Below are 25,607 nucleotides of genomic sequence, written 5' to 3' on the forward strand. Positions count from 1 at the left end.
GACAACTAGAGCTGTGAAGGCTCCTGTCTCTAGGGAGACTGCAGCCAAGCCCAGGCTTTTGTAGCCATTTCCTCTTCATCCCATGGTGTTTCATCTTCTGTTGCATACTCTGGTTATCCTTGAGCATTACAAAAGAGACAGAGACGTTCCAAAGTCACCTGGAGAACAGTCTTCAAAAAGTAAATTAATAAAACTACAAAATGGAAGGAAATAGATCATTTCCTCAAAGATTTAACCATCTATTGCCTGCTATTAAGTGCTTTAAATACTCATTGTCTATTGTTATAAATCTCCATTTAGGCAAGAATTGAATATACAGTGCAGATACCCTCTGCAAAGATAAGTTATTTCCCAAGATTATGTATGTATAACTAGTCCACTTTTCTAGATTATGTGGCTTGAAGATCAAAAATACTTTTGTAGGAAGGCATTGAGACTTGGTAAATTATCTTCACTCATTAAAATGTAAAATTAACCAGAAAGAATAATTTAAAAATGATCTCTTTTTGAGGTGGGCTAGAATTACTGAGGCCTCTTCAGTTAGACAAAACAGGACAGATGTCCATTATACTGGGTTTTCCCTTTTTCTGGATTTGCAATATCTGCTAGGCTGGGAAGCTATACTGGAGAGAAAGAAATTACTTCTCTGCTTTTTCCAGTTCTCCAAGTCCCTGCCCTTTCTGCACCAGAAGGTCACAAACATGATCAACCTAAGGACAACACAACATCCAAATTTAAAGAACTGGAAGGAAATGCATATGCCATGTTACTTACCCTTGGACTACCTCATTTTTCTTTGAGTTATATTGCAAACATTTTTACTCCTCTTCTATTGGTGTAAGGAAGTTATGTGGTCCCTATACTATGGGATTGAGATCCAAGGAATTCAGAAACTTACTTAAATTCTTGCAGTTGTTCTCATAGACCAGTTCTCCAGACTGAGAATCTTTAAGACACTTCCAGGTGTTCTTTTCTGACCCAACAGCTTCCAAGAATACATGGGCTAAGGCTCCTCTTCCCTTTTTCCTTTTATTAAATTAGTTTTCCCTTCATAAAATATGTCCTGATTATTGTTTTCTCTCCCTCTCTTCCTCCAAGTTCCTTCCCACCTTCACTTCCATCGAGATCCACTCTCATTAGAAACGAGACTTCTAAGGGATAATATAACATAGAATAAGATAGAACAAAAACCAACACATCAGAATAGAATAGGACAAAGGAAAAAGAGCCCAAGAGAAAGCACAAGAATCTTATATAGACACAGAGGTACTCCTTTGGGGATCCTATCAAAATGGCACAGATATATCACTAAAAAAAGATACTAAACTGGAAGCCATAATATATACATGCAAAGTACCGGTGTGAAAGAGAGATATATATATATGTTAATGAAGTTAATTTCCTGCTGACCATCTACTTCTGGGCATACCTACTGCTCTTAAAAATTGTTTTCCCAGAGAGACTCCCTTGTATAAAATTCAATTGAATTTTCATTTGTAAGTGGTTATGAATTGGAGATAGATTCTGGGCTAGAGATGGGGGCATGTGTTCATGTACTCCTTTGCGCTCTAGCGCTCCATCTGGTACAGTCCCATGCAGGCACTGTGTATCAGTCTCTGTGAATTCATATGTATATTGATCCTGTTGATTTAGATGGCCTTGTTTCCCTGGTGGCCTCTATCCCCTCTGGCTATTATACTCTTCCTGCCTCCTCTTCCAGGAAGTTCCCTGATCCCTGAGGGAAAGAATTGATGAAGACATTCCTTTGAAGTTTGGGTGTACTCTCTCACTCTCCACATATTGTCTGGCTGTGGGTTTCTGTATTAGTTCTCATCTACTACAGGAGGAGGCTTCTCTGATAAAGACTAAGCAAGGAAGAGACTGATCTAGGAGTATAGCAAAATGACATTAGAAATCATTTTATTGCTATGTTCATTTAGTAGAATCGAAGTATTTAGTCTTACCCTAGGTCACTGGGCTATCTGGTCTCAGGTTCTCAGTCACCCGAGCAGTCTAGGGTATGATTCCATCTTGTGGAGAGGGACTTAAGTCAAATCTAGTATTGGTTTGTCCCTTCTGCAGCTTTGTGCTACCACTGCACTAGCATATCTTAAAGGCTGGACACTATTGTACATCAAAGGGTTTGGTTTGTGTGGGTGTTCACATTTCTTCTTTGATTGCATGTAGTTTCCTTCCTGTACCGAAGATGGTAGCATGTTGGAGTGAAGGCTCTATATACGTACAAGATCAACTTCTCTACATTTAATGAGTTGTGTGGGTGTTGTCGTCAGCAAAAAGGCCTTGACATCAGTTTGTGGTGTGAAGAAAGTTGCAGTTAAGCAAGCATATTGAGGAACACCCGAGGCAGCTTCCCTTTCCCTTCTGCTTTAATAGTTTTTCTGCATTTCTTGTATCTTTACCTTAATACATAAGTAGACTATAATTTTAAAAAAGTAAGAAACCAGAAAATCTCAGCCTAATGCTACAACCCCCTGTCCACTGTACCCCTTCCACAGCCAAATGTGATGATCCAGCTGCATTCTGGTCATATTTGCTTCCCCCTTTCCCTTCTAAGTCTCAAATCTATGCCGTCCCATCTTTGGGCTTCCAATTCACTCACTCTGCTCTTGCAGAGGTGACCAATGCATTCCACAGCTCAAATCCTAATTTTGTTTTTCTGGCCTCATCTGAAGCATTTCTACTTGAAATGCTTGCTTTGCTGGCTCTGAGCTCCCAAAAGACCCCTTTGATTTTGCTCCCCTTTCTAGTAGCTTCTTCTTCTGAACCTTCAATCACCAGAGTGTCAGCATCCCTCTAGCAAACTACTTTTCTACCATATTCATTCCCCAAATAATTTCACTCCCCTTCATGGTTTTAGGGACATTCAGATGCCAATGGAATATAAAATTAAACTTCTACATAGTCAAAGAAAGGCATTTCAAGTAAATCAAGCTAACATTTGCCAATACCAGATTCTAACAGACCCCCAAATGTGCTCTTTCCCCAGCCTAATAACTTGCCAGTTCCTTAACTTTACTAGTTTTAAAGCAATAGCCTACTTTTTTATTTGGATGTTGGAACTCTGTACTATATTATGGAATTTGGAGGCTGAGAAGAATTAGTAGTGATAGCACAATTGATTTATAACTAATACAGTTACAACTTATAGAATTGTGAGGGAATCAGGTAGAAGTAATGTGTTTTTTTAAGTAATCTTTTAAAATCTGCTTAGATCACAAAGCATTTGGGATAAATAAAGTAAACACATTTTTAAAATAGTTACATCATAAGGTCTAAGTGAAAGCTCAAAATTGGACCACAAAAGTTATAGTGATATATTTTACAAATTTGATGTGTCAATAAATATAACTAATGGCTCGAGTCCATCTTCAGACAGGCCCAGAGTTAGAGTTTGATATGACCCCAAATTCAGGATATATTATTCTCTCAGTTATAACTCACTTACTAATTTTTTCAGAACACAATCACAATATGAGCTGGGTATGTGATTCAGAGGAAGAGTACCTCTTAGCATGCACAAGACCTGACATTTGATTCTCAGCATTGCGAAAAGAAAAAACAGCAATTATTGTAGGCTTCCACATAAAACATTGCCAAACATTTGTTGTTGAAGTTATTACATGTCTCCAATAAGCTGGAGTTATTTGGCATCGCTAAGTAAAAACATGTTTTTCAATTTGTTCGTTAAGCAGCTGCTCCTGAATAATAGTTTATTTGAGGTGATTAATCACTTGGGGCCTGCCTGCAGACATGGGACAATGTATTATAAATCACATCTTATTTTCATTCATAAGGAATAGAGTGATATTCATTTTTTGGACATGATTTATCATTTGCAGGTTGTGTCTGCTATCTCTGTGGGCTGGGAAAATGAATGGCTTGTCTTATTAAAAGTCTTCACCTTTTGCTATAATATTTTCTGCGTATCCAGAGAAAAGACATTCTCAAGACCATTGGTTCTTTATTAAGGTGTGCTGGTTGGAAAGTACATTGCAGATGAGTTGTGTCAAATGTGGGCCAGCATCTGGACTTTTTGTATGGGCATCTCCTGGACTGTTATTCAAGGAGACCTAGTTAGTATTTATATATACTCTGTCTTCTTTAAGAAGTATGGTATTGTGCCTTGAAATGAATTCCTGTGTATAATTCCTTCCACCTTTCTGTGACATGTAATCTCAAAGTGAAAGCAGTTGGTCTTATTTCATAAAATGCCCCTTACTAAGTGATAGGTTCCTCTCTCCTTATCTTACCAATGTAAAATTTAGCCATTAGAGCTGTTGTCATAAGCATGATATCAGTAGGACAATCTGGAGATGATGACAAGGTATTTACTGTAATAATAGCATTAGTCACATAAGCCAAGATGGAAATGTAATCAAATAACAAGAACCAATACTCCTGGATCCCTGTTGGTTACCTTCACTAGAGGTGCAGGAAACTATGGGCCTTCTATGGCCTTCTTGACCATTTCCCTAAAGCCTTTAGATATGTATCTTTCTGCATGACTCCCTTAGAATATATGTAGAGCATAGGACTTTCCAATCAAATTTACATTGTGATTCTAGCTCTTTTGCTAGGTTTACAATTACTGACTGTATGTCTGGATATTTAACTCTTATGCATCACAGATTCCTAGTGTGTACAGTACTGGGAGTCATATCCTTCTAACGGACTCACCCAAAGGTTGAGGGAGCCTTGGAAGAGTGGGAAATTCTCCTAATTATTTTTGATATTGCTCCCAAAGTAAGTTAATAAATTAAGCTACCTGAGTCTCCAGCTTTCCTGTCTGTAGTTATATCACAAGGGTAGTAATGACTCCAATCATGATATTTCATCTTATAATCTGAGTCTATAGTAATTACACAACAAATGAAGTTTTAAAAGACCTTTCAGAGCTCTACTGGGAGCAACAAATAGGCAATACGGCTAGCAGCACAAACAACCTACATTGTAATCATAACTGCTTTTTTCCTACTCTCATGACCTGGAGAAACACTTTGTGACCCAGAAACCTTGTAACATCTATGTGTTTCTGTGTATTTCATTTTTCTTTCTTTCTTTCCTTTTTTTTTGTTTATTGGTCAAGTGAGAGTTCAGAATAAAAACATAGATAACAGAATTGTTTTTTCCATTTTTATTAGATATTTTCTTTATTTAGATTTCAAATGTTATCCCCTTTTCCGGTTTCCCTTTCGGAAACTCCTATCCCATTCCCAGCCACCCTGCTTCTATGAGGGTGCTTCCCCACCCACCCACTGACTTTCTCCTGCCTCCCCACCCTGACATTCCCCTACACTGGGGCATCAAGCCTTCACAGGACCAAGAGCCTCTCCTCCCATTGATGCCCAACAAGGCCATCCTCTGCTACATATGCAGCTGGAGCCATGGGTCCCTCCATGTGTACTCTTTGGTTGGTAGTTTAGTCCCTGGGAGCTCTGGTGGGGGTGGGGAGGGTGGTTGATATTTTGTTCTTCAGCTCCTTCAGTCCTTTCTCTAATTCCTCCATTGGGGTCCCCATACTCAGTCTGATGGTTAGCTGCAAGCATCCTCATCTGTATCAGTAAGGCTCTGGTTTATCAGGCTTATCCATATCAGGCTCCTGTTGGCAAGCACTTCTTGGCATCAGCAATAGTAACTGGGTTTGGTGGCTGCATATGGGACAGATCCCCAGGTGTGGCCATCTATGGATGGCCTTTCCTTTAGCCTCAGCTCCGCACTTTGTCTCTGTATTTTCTCCCTTGAGTATATGTTCCCCCTTCTAAGAAAGACTGAAGCATTAAGGTAATAGTGCCAGCCTATGGAATTGCTTTGAGAATATGAAATACATAAATATATGAAATGTGCTTCCAAAAGTCCCCGACACATAATAGTTCTCAGTAATAATTTGCTATCATTACTTATTTCTGAAAGAAGTTTCCAATCTCAACTTTTAATTTGCACACACACACACACACACACACACACACACACACACACACAAATGCACACACACACACGAATGCTTGATTTTGGCTTTAACTCATTCACGTATAATCACTTCTACCATAGGAGTTTGAGGCTGAAGAAGAACATGTGATAGTTTACTACATATTGAAGTTAGCTGAGAAATCAGTTATTATTTCTATTTATTAGGTAAGCAGTTATTACTTAGTAGTTATGTTTTTTCTAAGTGTAAAGTAGGTTTTGTCTAATAGAGAAAATTATGCTCCCATGTTGTAGGGCTGAAGAATATTATGAAGATGCTCCAATTTATGGTAACTTAGAAAATATCATCCCTGGTAAGTTTTATTTTTCTGCAATTAAATGTGTCACAAAAAACCTACTTAATCCCACAAATAATTTGAGGCATCTGTTTTTAAAAACCATCACAGTTAGGTAACCTAGAAGCCATAATTATATCTAGTCTATTATAGTATATATTCGGAAGGGCCACATTGTAAATTGCACTATGATATTCAAGCACAAGCCAGCAGCTCCTGATTCTCTCTGAGGTCTTCATTTCACTCTTGTAGATCAATACATCACTAACAGACTAGTAATAGCATATTCAAGTTCCATGAATTTTGTCACTCAGAGAATTCTATGAAATAAAGCCATTTCTAGAACAAAATATGATCAGCAAAAACAGTATTTTGGGATCTGTATGTAAACGCATGACTATAGTTAACAGCCAGAATGATGAACGCTTTCTCTGGTTTCCTGCGCTTTGACCTGTTCTCTCTAAGAGGAGACTCTGGAGCTGAATTGACAGCAGGTGGGGAGAAAGCAAAGCCCAGCCACCACTAAGTGGTTTGCGCTTTTATTTTTCCACAAGAGCTCTCCACTCGAACCTTCTTTTAAAACTAAACACTGTAAAATCCTCAAAGCAGGCAGCTGGGTTGAAGTCTACGACTGATGAAGCAAACTGCCGCTTGTCTATGAGCCTTCACTCGGTTTATAAGCAGTCTCTGGGTTTATTCTGCTGTAGGTCTCTGTCTCAAACACAAAGGTTTTCCATAACCTAAAAAGGACCTAATAGCTACACATCCTCCAATATGGGATTGTAAAGATAGCTATATGAGAACTTTATGAGTCAACGATTTTACTTGGTCCATTTTTCCCATTATCAGTGTTCACTAACTTTCTGTACTGTAACAAAAGAAACTATTAGAAATATTATATTAGAGTACTGTCCCCTTTGTTTTATTTGGCAGAATTATGATCTTTCATATTTAAGCTCTTATGAATTCCAGTGGCCCGGAGCCAACCAGAAATCTGATTTCCGAACAGTATACTGGTGTTTATTTCCCAGATTCTGACCTCTTATGCTCTGGATTGGGCTGTTACCTGTAGAACAGACAGAGAAGGCTTTTCCCCACAACATTAATGACAGACAGAAAGAAGCTTAAGATGTAGATTGTTATCATAGGGATTTTCTGTTCCACAAAGGTATGTGGAAGTCTCACCCGAGCTACTGTTTAAGATGATCTAGACAGAGAGGGTAGGAAGATTATTAGGTACATTTGGGTCTAAACAATAATTATATTTTCCTCTGAGGCCAAGTTGGTGCATTGTAGATTTTTGACAGGCAAATGGCCACCCTATATAGGCGTGTGTAGAGATGTATTGGCGAGAGTAATGAGACAGAAGAGGATGAAGTGGGTAGAAGTCTGCTGGCTTTTAGACATCACACAAGACTCCAGATCCTTAGCATAGTGTTTAACAATCTTGAGGTCTTAGGACAGTCCTGTCTAACTGAGATGCCACTAATTAATTAGTCACAAATCAGAATCTAAGCCATTTTATTCAAAATTCCAATGAGGCATTTTAAATGACTCTGAATAAAACATGTTATTCGTAGAACAAAGTATAAAACTGAAGTCATTGGTGGACTTTGCAAACACTATACTTTATGTCATGTGCTTACCAGTGACCATGTGCAGACACACCCAGGTAACTGATTACACAGGCAACAGTTTAACTCAATCATATCTCTAGATCAACTCAAATGGTAGCTTAGATGAGACTTCCACATACCTCCTTGGCACCGAAAATCCCTATGGTACAGTCTACACCTTGAGCTTCTTTCTGTCTGTCACTAATGTTGAGGGCAAAAGACTTCTCTGCCTGATCTGCAGGTAACAATTTGTGTTTTCATAATCTCTTTGCATGCCCATCCACAGGATTACTTAAATAATTTTTAACGTTATATATGGTTAGCGAAATATTGTTTGGGTCATGCATTTTATTTATACCAGCACTTTTCCTTTTTGCTATGGAAATGTCAATCTCTTCTACTCACAAGAACCACTGGACGAAGACTGCTATGAGCAAATGAAAGCTCGACCACAGAGATCTGCAAGTGACGCACAGGAAGTGGTTGCACCTGCACAGGTTGGTTTTCCATACAAGTTAAGTGTAGTCCACTTCACAGGTTTCAAGACACAAAGAGCGTTTCCTGATATGCATTTGAAGTAGCCGGTTAAACATCTTGCAGCACGAAATCACATGTCAGTTCCTGAGACTTGAGCCCTACAGGGAAATACAGAAGCAAAACCAAAACTCAAATCAAAGACTCAAAAATTAGGCATAGTTCAAAAGATAATAGACCCTGTCTGCACATCATGCATATATATGCATGCATACATACATACATACATACATACATACATACATGTACAGCAGCAAGTTTGCAAACATGCTTTGAAAGCATCATAAAGTTCACTTAAAATATTTTCTTTTTCAAGATCTTTTCTCTTATATCCTCTTAGTACCACCTAGACTAGTCATGGGGACGACAATTCCAAGACAACTGTGTTGGCTTTGTTTCATGTACCCCACATGCATTTTCTACAAGATCCCAATGAGGAAGGCAGTGTTAAAACCTCATTTTTACAAAGAAAGAAAAGCTCATCTTGGTGCACTCAGATGCTGCATGTGAAGACAGAATCCATCTTACATATGATATTTTTATCCTAAAGTAGGTCATACTTTAAAAATTCCTATTGTAGTAGAATTTTTCTCCTTTACACTACACTATTTTTGTATGAAATCATACGTTTTAATAATTCCTGTGGGGCTCCTGACAGAGGAGCTGCCTCTGACTGTTGACTGCCTTTGGAACCCTCTCCCTTTACTGGGCTGCCTGGTCTAGCCTCAATAGGAGGAGATGGGCCTAGTCCTGCTGCAATATGATATGCCAAGGCTAGATGTCCATGGGAGGCATCCCCTTTTCTGAAAAGAAAAAAGGGAGGAGTAGATGGGAAGGAGGTAGGGGGCAGTGCTTCTAGGAAAGTAAGGAGGGGAAACTGTGGACAGGATGTAAAGTAAATTAATTAATTAATAATTTAAAAAGGAAAAGAAATCAAGATGTGATGTTTGAGAAAAAAGTTACCACATATGCGGTGTGATATTTGATTGTTTAGAGAATATGCTTTCAGGGGCCGGAGAGATGGCTCAGTGGTTAATAGCATTTGTTTCACAGAACCCACACTGAGAGCCCACAATTACTGCTAACTTAGGCTCCGGAGTATCTGACTTCCTCTCTGCTCTCTGCAGTAAGGCAGACACACACACAAACCACACACACACACACACACACACACAGAGAGAGAGAGAGAGAGAGAGAGAGAGAGAGAGAGAGAGAGAGAAAGAGAGAGAGATCGAGAGAGAGAGATCCACACAGTATACATGCATATATGCCCATAGACACAAAATCTTTAAAGGGCACTTTTATTTTTTTTTTTGAAAGAGGAAAAATACATGACATATCTTCTGCTAAACTCATGATAATGAGTTTGTGAAAGAAAAGCTCTTGAAGGAGATTAAGGTGTAATTGCACCATCTAGAAATGAAGAGACCCGCCCACACAATTTTAGCTATAAATATACTAAGAATATTGAATAGACTTTATGACTAAATACATGGGAATTGCACAGAGTAGCTTTGTCTGAGCTACATCTGGTTTTTCCTCAAGTGGAAATGATGCAAAATCATGGAAGGCTTTGAGCCTGCTGTCTTGTGAACTGTGTATTTAAAGATACTATTGAGAAAACTAGTCTTTATTCTATTACATTCTTATCAATTTAGTTTCACACATTAGAGTCGTCTTTTCCTAATTGCTCAACTTCACTTTATCAGCCTCATCATGACCAACTTGCTACCCTAATTCTCTCTGCATTTATCAATCACAGAAGTATAGGAAATCTATGATAACATGTGTGCTGAAGGAAGAAGGATGTTTTCCGGGAAATATGTGGGTCATTTCCTTGACCCTTTAAAATGACATATGCGGAGACTCGGTGAGAGAGAGACCCAACCGCCTGGTCAGGTGGGCACTCCTGAGGCTGCAGAGCAGAAGAGACCACCAACACTGCTCACCCCTGCCCACATCCCTGGCCCAAGAGGAAACTGTATAAGGCCTCTGGGCTCCCGTGGGGGAGGGCCCAGGAGCGGCAGGACCCCTGCCTGAGACACCGCCGGAACCTGATAGAAACAGACCGGATAAACAGTTCTCTGCACCCAAATCCCGTGGGAGGGAGAGCTAAACCTTCAGAGAGGCAGACAAGCCTGGGAAACCAGAAGAGACTGCTCCCTGCACACACATCTCGGACGCCAGAGGAAAAAGCCAAAGACCATCTGGAACCCTGGTGCACTGAAGCTCCCGGAAGGGGCGGCACAGGTCTTCCTGGTTGCTGCCGCTGCAGAGAGCCCGTGGGCAACACCCCACCAGCGAACTTGAGCTTCAGGACCACAGGTAAGACCAAATTTTCTGCTGCAAGAAAGCTGCCTGGTGAACTCAAGACACAGGCCCACAGGAACAGCTGAAGACCTGTAGAGAGGAAAAACTACACGCCCGAAAGCAGAACACTCTGTCCCCATAACTGACTGAAAGAGAGGAAAACAGGTCTACAGCACTCCTGACACACAGGCTTATAGGACAGTCTAGCCACTGTCAGAAATAGCAGAACAAAGTAACACTAGAGATAATCTGATGGCGAGAGGCAAGCGCAGGAACCCAAGCAACAGAAACCAAGACTACATGGCACCATCGGAGCCCAATTCTCCCATCAAAACAAACATGGAATATCCAAACACACCAGAAAAGCAAGATCCAGTTCCAAAATCATTTTTGATCATGATGCTGGAGGACTTCAAGAAAGACATGAAGAACTCCCTTAGAGAACAAGTAGAAGCCTACAGAGAGGAATCGCAAAAATGCCTGAAAGAATCGCAAAAATCGATGAAAGAATTCCAGGAAAACATAAATAAACAAGTAGAAGCCCATAGAGAGGAGACACAAAAATCCCTGAAAGAATTCCAGGAAAACACAATCAAACAGTTGAAGGAATTAAAAATGGAAATAGAAGCAATCAAGAAAGAACACATGGAAACAACCCTGGATATAGAAAACCAAAAGAAGAGACAAGGAGCTGTAGATACAAGCTTCACCAACAGAATACAAGAGATGGAAGAGAGAATCTCAGGAGCAGAAGATTCCATAGAAATCATTGACTCAACTGTCAAAGATAATGTAAAGCGGAAAAAGCTACTGCTCCAAAACATACAGGAAATCCAGGACTCAATGAGAAGATCAAACCTAAGGATAATAGGCATAGAAGAGAGTGAAGACTCCCAGCTCAAAGGACCAGTAAATATCTTCAACAAAATCATAGAAGAAAACTTCCCTAACCTAAAAAAAGAGATACCCATAGACATACAAGAAGCCTACAGAACTTCAAATAGATTGGACCAGAAAAGAAACACCTCCCGTCACATAATTGTCAAAACACCAAACGCACAAAATAAAGAAAGAATATTAAAAGCAGTAAGGGAAAAAGGTCAAATAACATATAAAGGGAGACCTATCAGAATCACACCAGACTTCTCGCCAGAAACTATGAAGGCCAGAAGATCCTGGACTGATGTCATACAGACCCTAAGAGAACACAAATGCCAGCCCAGGTTACTGTATCCAGCAAAACTCTCAATTAACATTGATGGAGAAACCAAGATATTCCATGACAAAACCAAATTTACACAATATCTTTCTACAAATCCAGCACTACAAAGGATAATAAATGGTAAAGCCCAACATAAGGAGGCAAGCTATACCCTAGAAGAAGCAAGAAACTAATCGTCTTGGCAACAAAACAAAGAGAGTGAAAGCACACAAACATAACCTCACATCCAAATATGAATATAAAGGGAAACAATAATCACTATTCCTTAATATCTCTCAATATCAATGGCCTCAACTCCCCAATAAAAAGACATAGATTAACAAACTGGATACGCAACGAGGACCCTGCATTCTGCTGCCTACAGGAAACACACCTCAGAGACAAAGACAGACACTACCTCAGAGTGAAAGGCTAGAAAACAAATTTCCAAGCAAATGGTCAGAAGAAGCAAGCTGGAGTAGCCATTCTAATATCAAATAAAATCAATTTCCAACTAAAAGTCATCAAAAAAGATAAGGAAGGACACTTCATATTCATCAAAGGAAAAATCCACCAAGATGAACTCTCAATCCTAAATATCTATGCCCCAAATACAAGGGCACGTATATACGTAAAAGAAACCTTACTAAAGCTCAAAACACACATTGCACCTCACACAATAATAGTGGGAGATTTCAACACCCCACTCTCATCAATGGACAGATCATGGAAACAGAAATTAAACAGTGATGTCGACAGACTAAGAGAAGTCATGAGCCAAATGGACTTAACGTATATTTATAGAACATTCTATCCTAAAGCAAAAGGATATACCTTCTTCTCAGCTCCTCATGGTACTTTCTCCAAAATTGACCATATAATTGGTCAAAAAACGGGCCTCAACAGGTACAGAAAGATAGAAATAATCCCATGCGTGCTATCGGACCACCACGGCCTAAAACTGGTCTTCAATAACAGTAAGGGAAGAATGCCCACATATACGTGGAATTTGAACAATGCTCTACTCAATGATAACCTGGTCAAGGAAGAAATAAAGAAAGAAATTAAAAACTTTTTAGAATTTAATGAAAATGAAGATACAACATACCCAAACTTATGGGACACAATGAAAGCTGTGCTAAGAGGAAAACTCATAGCGCTGAGTGCCTGCAGAAAGAAACAGGAAAGAGCATATGTCAGCAGCTTGACAGCACACCTAAAAGCTCTAGAACAAAAAGAAGCAAATACACCCAGGAGGAGTAGAAGGCAGGAAATAATCAAACTCAGAGCTGAAATCAACCAAGTAGAAACAAAAAGGACCATAGAAAGAATCAACAGAACCAAAAGTTGGTTCTTTGAGAAAATCAACAAGATAGATAAACCCTTAGCCAGACTAACGAGAGGACACAGAGAGTGCGTCCAAATTAACAAAATCAGAAACGAAAAGGGAGACATAACTACAGATTCAGAGGAAATTCAAAAAATCATCAGATCTTACTATAAAAACCTATATTCAACAAAACTTGAAAATCTTCAGGAAATGGACAATTTCCTAGACAGATACCAGGTATCGAAGTTAAATCAGGAACAGATAAACCAGTTAAACAATCCCATAACTCCTAAGGAAATAGAAGCAGTCATTAAAGGTCTCCCAACCAAAAAGAGCCCAGGTCCAGACGGGTTTAGTGCAGAATTCTATCAAACCTTCATAGAAGACCTCATACCAATATTATCCAAACTATTCCACAAAATTGAAACAGATGGAGCCCTACCGAATTCCTTCTACGAAGCCACAATTACTCTTATACCTAAACCACACAAAGACACAACAAAGAAAGAGAACTTCAGACCAATTTCCCTTATGAATATCGACGCAAAATACTCAATAAAATTCTGGCAAACCGAATTCAAGAGCACATCAAAACAATCATCCACCATGATCAAGTAGGCTTCATCCCAGGCATGCAGGGATGGTTTAATATACGGAAAACCATCAACGTGATCCATTATATAAACAAACTGAAAGAACAGAACCACATGATCATTTCATTAGATGCTGAGAAAGCATTTGACAATATTCAACACCCCTTCATGATAAAAGTCCTGGAAAGAATAGGAATTCAAGGCCCATACCTAAACATAGTAAAAGCCATATACAGCAAACCAGTTGCTAACATTAAACTAAATGGAGAGAAACTTGAAGCAATCCCACTAAAATCAGGGACTAGACAAGGCTGCCCACTCTCTCCCTACTTATTCAATATAGTTCTTGAAGTTCTAGCCAGAGCAATCAGACAACAAAAGGAGATCAATGGGATACAGATCGGAAAAGAAGAGGTCAAAATATCACTATTTGCAGATGACATGATAGTATACTTAAGTGATCCCAAAAGTTCCACCAGAGAACTACTAAAGCTGATAAACAACTTCAGCAAAGTGGCTGGGTATAAAATTAACTCAAATAAATCAGTTGCCTTCCTCTATACAAAAGAGAAACAAGCCGAGAAAGAAATTAGGGAAACGACACCCTTCATAATAGACCCAAATAATATAAAGTACCTCGGTGTGACTTTAACCAAGCAAGTAAAAGATCTGTACAATAAGAACTTCAAGACACTGAGGAAAGAAATTGGAGAAGACCTCAGAAGATGGAAAGATCTCCCATGCTCATGGATTGGCAGGATTAATATAGTAAAAATGGCCATTTTACCAAAAGCAATCTACAGATTCAATGCAATCCCCATCAAAATACCAATCCAATTCTTCAAAGAGTTAGACAGAACAATTTGCAAATTCATCTGGAATAACAAAAAACCCAGGATAGCTAAAGCTATCCTCAACAATAAAAGGACTTCAGGGGGAATCACTATCCCTGAACTCAAGCAGTATTACAGAGCAATAGTGATAAAAACTGCATGGTATTGGTACAGAGACAGACAGATAGACCAATGGAATAGAATTGAAGACCCAGAAATGAACCCACACACCTATGGTCACTTGATTTTTGAGAAAGGAGCCAAAACCATCCAATGGAAAAAAGATAGCATTTTCAGCAAACGGTGCTGGTTCAACTGGAGGGCAACATGTAGAAGAATGCAGATCGATCCATGCTTATCACCCTGTACAAAGCTTAAGTCCAAGTGGATCAAGGACCTCCACATCAAACCAGACACACTCAAACTAATAGAAGAAAAACTAGGGAAGCATCTGGAACACATGGGCACTGGAAAAAATTTCCTGAACAAAACACCAATGGCTTATGCTCTAAGATCAAGAATCGACAAATGGGATCTCATAAAACTGCAAAGCTTCTGTAAGGCAAAGGACACTGTGGTTAGGACAAAACGGCAACCAACAGATTGGGAAAAGATCTTTACCAATCCTACAACAGATAGAGGCCTTATATCCAAAATATACAAAGAACTCAAGAAGTTAGACCGCATGGAAACAAATAATCCTATTAAAAAATGGGGTTCAGAGCTAAACAAAGAATTCACAGCTGAGGAATGCCGAATGGCTGAGAAACACCTAAAGAAATGTTCAACATCTTTAGTCATAAGGGAAATGCAAATCAAAACAACCCTGAGATTTCACCTCACACCAGTGAGAATGGCTAAGATCAAAAACTCAGGTGACAGCAGATGCTGGCGAGGATGTGGAGAAAGAGGAACACTCCTCCATTGTTGGTGGGATTGCAGACTGGTTAAACCATTCTGGAAATCAGTCTGGAGGTTCCTCAGAAAATTGGACATTGAACTGCCTGAGGATCCAGCTATACCTCTCTTGGGCATATACCCAAAAGATGCCTCAACATATAAAAGAGACACGTGCTCCACTATGTTCATCGCAGCCTTATTTATAATAGCCAGAAAATGGAAAGAACCCAGATGCCCTTCAACAGAGGAATGGATACAGAAAATGTGGTACATCTACACAATGGAATATTACTCAGCTATCAAAAACAACGAGTTTATGAAATTCGTAGGCAAATGTTTGGAACTGGAAAATATCATCCTGAGTGAGCTAACCCAATCACAGAAAGACATACATGGTATGCACTCATTGATAAGTGGCTATTAGCCCAAATGCTTGAATTACCCTAGATCCCTAGAACAAACGAAACTCAAGACGGATGATCAAAATGTGAATGCTTCACTCCTTCTTTAAATGAGGAAAAAGAATACCCTTTGCAGGTAAGGGAGAGGCAAAGATTAAAACAGAGACTGAAGGAACACCCATTCAGAGCCTGCCCCACAGGTGGCCCATACATATACAGCCACCCAATTAGACAAGATGGATGAAGCAAAGAAGTGCAGACCGACAGGAGCCGGATGTAGATCGCTCCTGAGAGACACAGCCAGAATACAGCAAATACAGAGGCGAATGCCAGCAGCAAACCACTGAACTGAGAATAGGTCCCCTGTTGAAGGAATCAGAGAAAGAACTGGAAGAGCTTGAAGGGGCTCGAGACACCAAAAGTACAACAATGCCAAGCATCCAGAGCTTCCAGGGACTAAGCCACTACCTAAAGACTATACATGGACTGACCCTGGACTCTGACCCCATAGGTAGCAATGAATATCCTAGTAAGAGCACCAGTGGAAGGGGAAGCCCTGGGTCCTGCATGACTGAACCCCCAGTGAACTAGTCTATGGGGGGAGGGCGGCAATGGGGGGAGGGTTGGGAGGGGAACACCCATAAGGAAGGGGAGGGGGGAGGGGGATGTTTGCCCGGAAACTGGGAAAGGGAATAACACTCGAAATGTATATAAGAAATACTCAAGTTAATAAAAAAAAAATGACATATGCGATTCAGAGACTGTAATTTAAGTCTCTTGGTCTACATCAACAAATTAAGTCTATTGCTGGGAGTTCATCAGAAAGCCTAGAAATCAAGGGTTCCTACACCCTATAAACCTGAAGGATATACACATGTGATGCTCCTTTTATTTATTGATTAATTTTTGGATCAATGTTCTACCTCCGTACTCTATCAAAAGCATCATCTCCCTTTCCAAAGCAATACTGATTACGCTCTTCACTATTTCTCCAGAGTCTTTCAAGATCTTGCAATTTTGATTAATTTTCCTTTATTTTCCTTTTCTTCCTGGAAATGAATCATTGTTATTTGTCTAGCTTGGGTACAAATGATCTCTATACTAAGAAAGAATAATTTTTTTAAAAACCTTCTTTTGATTTGCTTTTCCCTATGATTTCTGAACTGGATGGAAACTAGATTGGATGTTTCCATCATCATAGCTTGTTTCCTTCTAGAGACTTACATTATTTAACCCTTTCCTCTATGTCCTCCCCAGCCTGATTCACTCAGCTAAGCCAGCACAAGGAAGTCTGAAGTATTTATGTACAATCATGATACTTTCTTGGGACTCACATTTCTTTTATCCTGACACTGTCTGAAAATAAATACAGAAGTTATTGGCCAGTTGCATATTATTTTGAGTGATTTTCTGTAAGTGTAGAAACAAAATCCCACAGTTTGGAATAAAAGGGAAATTATTGCCTCATATGATAGACAGAGCTAAGATTGCATTTTGCACGTGAGACGATTGCACAGAGAATCTTTCCTTGGTCTCTTCAGGAACTTCAATATCTCTTTGCAGTATGCTACCAGCATACTCTTCCACTGGGACGTGGCAAGCTACTAATGGCCCCTGTGTTTTTCCTGTTGACACAAGGGAAAAATATCTTTTCTGTTCTTGAGAGTAAAATGCCACCAAATATTCCCATTCCTGGGCCATTCTCTTGGGTCCTGTTGCCAGGGCAATGGAATGCAATGGGTGCTTGGTCTGGCATAGGTCAGTTGCTTAGTTTTGCTGGCTTTGGGTGCATCACTCCAAGTATCTAAAGCAAGATAGGGCAAAATTTACCAAAGATAATGAGGGAGTTCAACAAAGTCGCAAAAGATCAACAAATAGCCATTCTTTCATGGTTCTAAGTGCATTTTGCGGGCTCTTCTCCTGTCTGTCTGGGGAAAGTCAAAGCAGATGACAGGACTAAATGTGTGTAGCAGTGATGCCAAGTTCACTGGGATACAGAGCAGAGGTGGAGAGTACTGGGCATCAAAATAGGAAACCTTAAAGGGCAGGCCAGGAAATCCAAACTTTAGTCCATAGTGTGTGATTCTGAAGGACAGATGATAAAACCCAAGAAAGGCATTTTGAAAAGAGTATATGGGATGAAGAGAGGAGGGAAAAGATGGGAGAGTGCATACCAGTTAGACAGCTATTTCAGTTTTGCAGAAATGATGAAAGAATAAAAAGTCTGATAACAAAACAAAAGAGCATGTAAATGGAGCCACACCTTCTGTGGAAAACAAAAGAAAACAAAACAAAAACACAAGATATTTCCTTTGTACCAATAGGGAGACTCTCTCCCAGGCTCTGGGAGTTGTTCATCCAACTGTCACTTCCTCAGCTCTGGCCTCACTGGCCTGGTCTTAGAGGTAGATCCTGAACGTAGATACCTACACTGTACTCAATGGAAGTCTTCCAATTTTAGTTTGGAGCATGTAATAATCATAATGCCACCTGCTTTTGAACAATTACAGCTGTGATATGCATTTCTACATTTGCCAATCATATCAATACTATGAGACCAATATTACTGCTCTCATTTGAAAAGCAAGAATACTGAGACCAAGTACGGTTTTTAAGAAGCTGCCCCAGGCCATGCACGTAGTACAACTGAGACTTAATCTGCAGCTTTCCTACAACACATTAAAGGTCTGGGCTCCAAACTATCAACCTGTGCTTTCCTACATTACCTTAGTCTCCTGTCCTCATTCTGACATTGACCCTGCTCTAGGACAAAAAGGAAGAATAACAATTCCATTCTATCTTAGATGTCAGTTGTGTAATGTGATCTGTTGGCTTTATTGTTTTGTTTTGTTGTTATTATTTTGTTTGTTTTGTTTTGTTCTTTTAGTTTTTTTGACACAAGGTTTCTCTGTATATCCCTGTCTGTTCTAGAACTTAGTCTGTGGATCTGTAGACTAAGCAGGCTTCAAACTCAGAGATTTGCCTGCCTCTGTCTCCAGAGTGCAGAACTTTGCATTATTCTTATGAATCTTTAAAAAAAAATGTAAGTTTCAAGGCAGAGGGAGGATTTGTGGATATTTCTAAAATATTAAATCCCTAATTATTAAGCACAAAAAAGTCATACCGTAGGATTTGTAAAATATCTTTCTATCATGCTTTCCCTCATAAGCAAATTACGGAAACAGTCACTTAGTAGGAATGATGTAATGGAGAAACTACTTGAAATGAAGGTGAAGAAATGATCTAAAATATTCATATAAATTTTGATGATGGGAAATAAAATTTCATGAAGGTTTATCTAAATACTTTTCTCTTTTAACTTAAAAGTCTTGAATTGACTATTGTTTTTTTTTGTTGTTGTTGCTTTGGTTGTTGTTGTTAACAACTATCAACTTTGGCAAAATAAGGTAATCGAAGCCAGAAAATAAATTATTTTTCATAGGCCATGGAAATTTGTAGATGTCTTGGACATTAAAGAGTGGACTACCAATGGAAAACTAACATACCTTTTTTTTAGGTACCTGCTGAAGCTCAAATTTGCTATGCCTCACTGGATCACAGCATGAAGGGGAAACGCAGAAGGCCCAGGAAACAGAATACTAATTTGTCAGACAGAGGAAAGGATGCACAAGACTGTACAATGGGTGCCAACGTTTCTCAGAACAATATGGTAGAAAGTTTTCCACCAGATAACCAGGTAGTTGAGGAAAGTATTCATGATGATCCTGCTAGACTGTTTGGATTGATCCGGGCCAAGAGAGAACCTGTAATCTAGCTGGACTATAATTCAGCTCAATGGTAACACCCTTTGAGAGATGGTTGAAAAAGCAAGATTACCATGTGACACACAGGGATTGACAGAGTGACAGTCTACTCATTTTTCAGCGGAATGGTACCTTCCTTTGTCTTTATGGATCACATCCCTACACACTAAATCTAATTATAATTAGCTATATGAATACAGTTAAGAATATCTAAATAGAAAAAGTCAGATAATAAAGTCCAGTTTGCAACTTAAATGACTTGATAACAAAATCAAAATGAACAGTAATACCTAATAAGGACAAAGTTTTAAAAATTCAAAGTACATAGGACACCTTGAATGAAAGAGAAAAGCCTGTGTCTTAAAAAATTATCAATAAAACATGTCTTCTTTCATCAATGTGAATAAGTAATTAGAAGAAATTTCTGATTGAAAGTACACTGCCAAGGAAAGTAGAGTAATCGTGAGGAGTATTGTTTCCAAGATGTAAATAGTATTATTAGTTTTAAAATTGTTATAAAAATAAATCCATGCTTTTTACAACAATTAAAAAGGTAAGAACTTAGAAAATTCTACTACTCAGAGATAATCAATATGAATAACTTCTTTGTGTTTATGGATATTTGACTGGACGTAACCATCTATATGTAACAGCTTTTCCTTTTCCTGTTTTAAATTAAACATAGAGAATTATGAATATTATTTAAATTCTATTTGTGTATCAACAGAGTAGGAATTATTTCTACTATATATTACTATATTAAAATGTCTTCAATTTTGTATTTGATGATGCTGGGAAGCAAACACGGAGTCTTTCAGATGAAAGACAAGTACCTCACCACTGAGCTTCATCCAAACTCTGCTTCATAATTCTAACATCTGCATTGTATCTCATTTACGATTAAATCAGAATCCATTTAAAGGAGTTTGAAGACTACTTAAATGAACTCAAGTTTCCATTTTATGGAATATTTATGGAATATTTTAATGAGAATGTTCAAAGGCATGACTGGATACTTATCTAGTTTCTTCTTTGTGTTAAGCATTTAAAAGGGAATTAAATATTTAAAGATGTGGGTTTGTATTGTTAATTTCCATAGGTTGGATCTCTTAAAGGTCAGCAATTGGACCAAAGTTATGCATACACTTTAGATTCTAAAGGATTATCTCACATTGTCTCCCAAATGGTTAACTCACTAAACTTCAGCAGGGCATGGAGATGCAGAGCTGTGACTCACTATTCAGGAGGCTGAGGTAGGGAGAGCATTGTTAGCTTAGCTCCATGCCATCTCTGACTACTGAGTAAATTTCCTAGTCAGCTTGGGCTAAGAGTGAGGCCATGTTTCAAAACAAAGAATCAGAAACAAATTCACTTCTATTATCCACCATTGAGAAAGGAAGCTTGATGATAACCCATAATAATCATCTCTAACCTGTCATAATCTGTATTTAAAAATGCTACTCTGCCATAAAAGCTTTGACATGGAACGTATTTCTTCTGTACATCATAGTTTTAGAATATTTTTTCAGTTTTGATATAGTTGTATAATTTCTCCTTCCTCTTCCTTATCCCCAAACCTCCCCACACATCCCCTCTTACTATCTGTCAGTAACCTCTTTCTCTTTAATTGTTACAAATATGTATGTGTGTGATTGGAGAGCTCTACATGCAGAAGACCATTTCTCTATCTTTCAGTGTTCCCCAGTTGCCCATATTGTTTGTCTAGAGCTGAGACCCTGAAAGCCTTCCCCTCCATGATGGCAAGTCCACCAGCACTAACATTGCTCAGATCAGTCGGTCATGTTGATGAGACCTATTGTTTTCATTTAAATTACCAATTTATTTTGAATATATTAAAATAATAAAAAGTAACTTTCATAATTTTCCATGTAATAACAGTGTCTTAACATTCTCACGTTTTTATATCCATGCAGGACTCTGTCTGGTACCCTACATTTCAACTTAAAAGACTTCTTTAACTATTTTTACCATTCGGGTCAATAAGTGATAAAATTCTCCTAGCACACAGCTGTACATCTCAAAAAGCCATTGTATTACTTTTTAGAGAAATTGTCACTGGGTAAAAAAATTTCTAAGGTTGAGCTGACTATGCTTCTTTGAACAATCTGTCCTGTTGTCCCGTTCCTTTTTTTTTTTTTTTTTTGAACTCAGAGATACCATCCAAAAATTTGTTGATACCCTTGACTTACTGAATCAAAACTGCTGAATTTGAAACAAGTTGGATATCATTTCCTTCAAAGATTTGAGAAGCAGAACAAGCAATGCCTGTCCCCACTTGACTATTGTGGCTGTATTTTCACCCAATGATTTATGAATTTCAACCAGAGAGACTAATTTTTCTCAGTAACAGCATTGATGAGGAAATGTGTGTTCACAGATCTCATTATGTAGTGGAAGCCCGTTGTGACAGCCATGATTATGTTGTGAACATGTCTACAGATACGTTGGACAGTAGTGGGCTCCTTTCTGCTTCACTACCATTTATCAACCTGGAGCCTCTGTTCTTTCTTTTCAAGGAACCCAGCTCTACACGAATGTGTTGAGAGTCTCTACAGAGGGCTTCTCTGGGCCCTTTGATGAAACCTATATGTTTCCTCAGAGTAATGTCCAACATTTTCTGGAATGTCAACAGTCTTACTGTTAATAGTGGTCTTCATTCTTACAGTAGGTATAACCAAAAATAGGCTTTCTTCTTCTTTAAAAGATAATATTATTTTTCATCTTTATTAAATTGGGTATCTCTTATTGACATTTCAAATGTTATTCCCTTTCCCAGTTTCCTGGCCAACATCCCCCTAACCCCTCCTCCTCCCTTCTCTATGGGTGTTCCCCTCTCTATCCTCCCCCCATTACCGCCCTACTCCCAACAATCACGTTCACTGGGGGTTCAGTTTTGGCAGGACCAGGGGCTTCCCCTTCCACTGGTGCTCTTACTAGGCTATTCATTGCTACCTATGAGGTCAGAGTCCAGGGTCAGTCCATGTACAGTCTTTGGGTAGTGGCTTAGTCCCTGAAAGCTCTGGTTGGTTGGCATTGTTGTTAATATGGGGTCTCAAGCCCCTTCAAGCTCATTCAGTCCTTTCTATGATTCCTTCAACGGGGGTCCTATTCTCAGTTCAGTGGTTTGCTGCTGGCATTCGCCTATCTATTTGCTGTATTCTGGCTGTGTCTCTCAGGAGAGATCTACATCTGGTTCCTGTCGGCCTGCGCTTCTTTGCTTCATCCATCTTGTCTAGTTTGGTGGCTGTATATGTATGGGCCACATGTGGGGCAGCTCTGAATGGGTATTTCTTCTGCCTCTGTTCTAAACTTTGCCTCCCTATTCCCTAGCAAGGGTATTCTTGTTCCCCTTTTAAAGAAGGAGTGAAGCATTCGCATGTTGGTCATCCTTCTTGAGTTTCATGTGTTCTGTGCATCTAGAGTAATTTGAGCATTTGGGCTAATATCCACTTATCAATGAGTCCATACCATGTATGTTTTTCTGTGATAATATTTTTATTGGGTAAAAATACCATGAATTATACATTATTTGATACTAGATATTTTAAAACTATTTTGAATATTTCTTGTAAAGTTCCAAGTTATTTGCATATAGTGTGATATTGTATATGTTTATTTTTCTATTAATTTTTAGTTAATATACAAAGTAATGAGTTTTATATAGCATTTGTGTGTGTGTGTGTGTGTGTGTGTGTGTGTGTGTGTGTGTGTTTGATGATACTTTTCTCTAATTCATTCCCTTCCCCCACTTATTCTACATCACCTAGCCCGTATGGATTGGTTCTCTTCCTTCCCTCAAATAGTCCTCTTTTCTGCTCACATGTCACATATGTGCCATTACTCTCTTTCCCCAACTTCCTTAGGAACCTTCTTCCTCTCTAGTGATTCCCTTTCATAAACTTTACACAGACATACAGACATTCACAAGGAAGTGCATTCACACATACATGGGACTACATACATATATACACACAGAGAGAGATTCATATATAAATATAAATCTAGATTCTGCATAAAAAAGAAAACATACAGCATTTTAATCTTGCTCAATATGATTTTCAGTGACATCCATTTTCTTGGCAATGGCATTATTTCTTTGTGGCATAAAATTCTGTTTGTATATGTACCACATTTTCTTTGTTCATCTTTCTCTTTTGTTGATGAACAAAGGCTGGTTTCAATTCCTGTGTATTGTGAATGAACCAGCATTAAACTTGGATACACAGATAAATCTATGGTATGATGATGTAGCATCTTTTGAGTATATTCCCCAGATAAAAACAGCCATCTCATATGGTAGTTATAATTTAAACATTTTTATAACACCTAAACTAATTTCCATAATGGCTACACAGGTTTATAAGTCTATCAGCATGAATATTCTCTAGCATTTGAGGTCGTTTATTTTTTCATGATAGTCATTCTTACAGGAATGAAATGGATTGTCATAGCAGTTTTCATTTGTGTCTTCCTCATTTGTCAGGTTAGTGTTTATTGAACATTTGTATTTCTTTTATTAAGTACGGTCTACTTAGTTCACTACTCCATTTATTAACTGGACTATTTCAGGTTTTTTAATTTAAGTTTTTGCAGTTCTTCATATACTTCACTGAGATGATAATATTTTTACTGTGCAGAAACTTTTTACTTTGTGTAGTCTCGTCACTTAACTCTTAGCATTATTCTCTGGTCTATTAAAATACTTTCCAGAGTGCTTTTGCCTATGCCTGTATTTGCAGGCGATGTGTTTATTTTGAAGCTTCATGTCTTACATTAAGTTCTTGGATCTGTGTTGATTCTATTTTCATACATTTTGAGAGATCTGGATTTATTTGTGTGAATTCAGGTTTCCAAGTTTAACGGATTTTCTTCAATGCTATATTGTTAACTTTTGGACACAATGATGTGGTATAGCTGTAAGGGTTATTTTGGAATCCTCTCTTCTGCTCTATATATTGGATTTTTGCCAGGACCATACAATTTTGTTACAATGGCTCTATCATACACTCTGTGATTAGGTATTGTCATATCTCTTAATTTTTCATTGGAGCTTTCATGGTAATTTTATTTGATCTGTAAGACAACTTTTGATAATATATATTTTAATGATGTTAATTCTCTAAATTATGATAATCATATTCATTTCATATTCATATCATATTCATGTCAATCATATTCATAATCAAGGGCAGTCTTTCCATCTTCTAGTGTCATCTTTCTATGGTGTCTTAAAGTTTCTATTGTAAAGGCTGTTTACATGGTTACCATGGGTAACCACGATGATGGCAATAGCCTGTGCTGCTTTGAAGTCCTCTGGAATCTCCCTGATCAATAATTTGTAGAAGGACTCTTTTTCCATTTGAACTTTGTGATCAGTATTGAGGTTTTGAGGAATGTCCCTTACAAATCTCTAGAACATACTCTATTACTCAATCACTCTCTCCTACAGCATTTTTCCTTCTTGACCTGCTTCCTCAGTTTACACAATACCTAAACTTTCTCTGCTTATGACAATATTTGAAGACATTCTCTAGAGCAATGGCTCTCAACCTGTGGGTCCTGATTCTTTTGAGATTCCAATGACTCTTTCAAAGGGGTTGCTTAAAACTATCAGAAAACACAGATATTTACATTATAATTCACCACAGTAACAAAATTACAGTTATGAAGTAACAATGAAAATATTTTATGTTGGGGTCACCACAAGATAAGGAATGGTATTAAAGGGTCGCTGCATTAGAAAGACTGAGAACCACTGCTTTAGATAATAATGTAGAGAAATAGAGGTTTCGACTCCTTTGTTTTCCCCGGTGTATTGTTACT

At 38.5% G+C, this 25,607-nt stretch overlaps 1 protein-coding gene across 1 annotated transcript in view; it reads left to right on the forward strand.

The window, feature by feature from the left end:
* The window catches only part of Trat1 (T cell receptor associated transmembrane adaptor 1), a 42,082-nt gene extending 21,246 nt beyond the window's left edge, over positions 1-20,836 (forward strand). Inside the window, exons 4-6 of the mRNA NM_001037981.1 lie at positions 6,241-6,299; positions 8,306-8,394; positions 19,517-20,836. Coding sequence (NP_001033070.1) covers positions 6,241-6,299; positions 8,306-8,394; positions 19,517-19,774 — 406 coding nt within the window. The 3' untranslated portion in view covers positions 19,775-20,836. The remainder of the gene's footprint in view (positions 1-6,240; positions 6,300-8,305; positions 8,395-19,516) is intronic.
* The last annotated feature ends 4,771 nt before the right edge of the window (positions 20,837-25,607 follow it).

This window comes from Rattus norvegicus, chromosome 11, assembly GCF_036323735.1.
Source record: "Rattus norvegicus strain BN/NHsdMcwi chromosome 11, GRCr8, whole genome shotgun sequence".
NCBI lineage: Eukaryota > Metazoa > Chordata > Mammalia > Rodentia > Muridae > Rattus > Rattus norvegicus.